Raw genomic sequence first — 2,333 nt, forward strand, 5'->3', positions numbered from 1 at the left:
TGAATCTGAAAAACCACTGCACAAAACACAAAAAAAAATTGCATCACTTTGCCAGCACACCTAACCACCTAAACAGAGAATGCCAAGCTTACTATACAGATTTACTAAATCCTTTTACCACCAACAAACCCAGAGAGCCCTAACCTACCAACACAATACAGAATTCAAGTCCTCTCGAAGTGCACCACAGTATGGTACACCTCAAAACAGGGTTGGAAACACAAAGCAGGCTTGCTAGGACACTTGGGACAAAAATACCGCACGTCTTTTCTAACACCCCTGGAACGACAAACCTTACAAGCTCTCTGGGCATATCTTTTATTAGGTGTTGGAATTTGGGCAATGAAATGCTTACCCACCATTCGGGCAACATTGTCATTGCCAGGCACATCTGGAACCTCCTGTACATCTCCAAACAAAAGGGCAGGGAGCAGTTGCAGCAGAAAATTGTAATAAGACAATTTGGGGCCTGGTACTGCCGCCTTGTAAACGACATAAGAATTATAGAGGGTCATTTGAATCATGTAAATTGCTGCTTTTTTGTACCAGGCCCTGGTTTTTCTGGTGGCGTCATAGTAAGTTTGAATTTGGTCTGTTTTATCGACGCCACCCATATGCTTACTATATTCTTTACAACAGAGTGGCTTTGATTTTGCGGGCCTGCCATGTCTGTGTTGGACAACTACACTCTCATTGTGGATAGTAGTAAGCATAAAAACATTTTTTGTGTCTGCAAATTTTAGGGCCAGGAGCTCATCGCTTCTTAGAGCATTTACTTCTCCACGTTTCAATTTCTTGTCCACCAGTTCCTTAGGCAGTCCTTTGCGGTTTTGCCTAACGATGCCACAGGCAAGGGTGTCCAAACAATAAAGGGTTCTAAATAAGAGGATGCTCGTGTAAAAGTTATCCACGTATAAGTGGTAACCTTGGCCCAACAGTGGAGTTATGAGCTCCCAGACAATTTTACCACTGGCAGTCAAATCAAGGGGACAACCGGGGGGGTCCAAATTAGAGTCCTTTCCTTCATAAAACATGAAAAAACTAGTATAGCCCGTGCTGCTTTTGCAGAGTTTGTAAAATTTCATCCCATAGCGAGCCCGCTTACTAGGGATGTATTGGCGAAATCTTAGGCGCCCTTTGAAGAGCAAAAGGGACTCGTCCTCACATATATTTTGGGAGGGGGTGTAGACCTCTGCGAAGCGCTGAGACAGGCTATCTATAAGGGGCCTCAATTTGTAAAGCCTGTCGTGACCGGGCTCATTAGGGGGAACAGCTGCTGCGTTGTCGTTAAAATGAAGAAATCGCAGTAAAATTTGGTAACGGTTTCTTGGCATAACGGCTGAAAAAAGAGGGATGGAAAGGACTGTAGTGGTATCCCAGTATGAGGCTAAGGTGTTACGTTCAACGAGTCCCATTGCCAATGTGAGTGCCAGGAATCTTTTGATTTCACTGACATTAGTCGGATACCACGCATGGGCTCTTGAATACCCTGGTAAAGGGTGGCTGGCAAGATACTGCTCAGCGTATAAATTTGTAAAATGGACCATGTCCTGTAGGATGGCCTCTGTAATAAATTGATTGAAGAAATCTATGATTTGAAAGTTAGTGGTGTCCACCTTGACGCCCGCTACTGCAGTGAATGGGGGAATTTCTGGGGCATAATTACAGGGAGGCTCCCACACAGGCGCTCCAACTACTGCATCACCACTACCCTCACCCTCTTCAACCTCCATGGGTGCATCTGGCACACTGCCACCATCCTCTGACTCTTCAGCAGTAAGCGTGCCGCCACTACTAGCCTCTGCGCTAATAGTGCTGCTATCACCAACCTCTGATTCCTCAGTAGAGGCATCAGATGGGACATACTCAGAATCTGAATCGCTAAATTCCTTTGAGCTGGAGTCCATGCAAAACCTAGCCGCTTCCTCAGCGGTATAAAACCGTTTGGCCATTGTGCCAGAAATATACAGACAATTGCAAAGCTATGAATCAATAGGCAGTCAAACAAATGAGAAAGCAAGACAGCTCCTACTTGAAATATGAGAATAATAAAAAGCCAGCAAAATATGACCAAGCACTGCTAATACAAACAACCAGAACAAAAAAAAAAAAACACAAGCTAGCAAGATGACCAAAAGTTAACCCCTCCCAATATAAACAACCAGAACAAAAAAAAAAAACCTAAGCCAGCAAGATGACCAAGAATTTACCCCTGCTAATATAAACAACCAGAATAAAAAAAAACCAAGCCAGCAAGATGACCAAGAATTAACCCCTGCTAATATAAACAACCAGAATAAAAAAAAAACCAAGCCAGCAAGATGACCAAGAAT

The 2,333-nt window shown here is 43.7% G+C and overlaps 1 protein-coding gene across 1 annotated transcript; it reads right to left on the bottom strand.

Moving 5' to 3' along the window:
- Positions 1-2,104, bottom strand: LOC121399649 (piggyBac transposable element-derived protein 4-like). Its single transcript, XM_041581188.1, has one exon. It carries the CDS (start codon positions 1,950-1,952, stop codon positions 165-167), a length of 1,788 nt encoding a protein of 595 aa, XP_041437122.1. The 5' UTR covers positions 1,953-2,104; the 3' UTR covers positions 1-164.
- Between the last annotated feature and the right edge of the window lie 229 nt (positions 2,105-2,333).

The sequence above is a fragment of the Xenopus laevis genome, chromosome 2L, assembly GCF_017654675.1.
Source record: "Xenopus laevis strain J_2021 chromosome 2L, Xenopus_laevis_v10.1, whole genome shotgun sequence".
Classification (NCBI taxonomy): Eukaryota; Metazoa; Chordata; class Amphibia; order Anura; family Pipidae; genus Xenopus; species Xenopus laevis.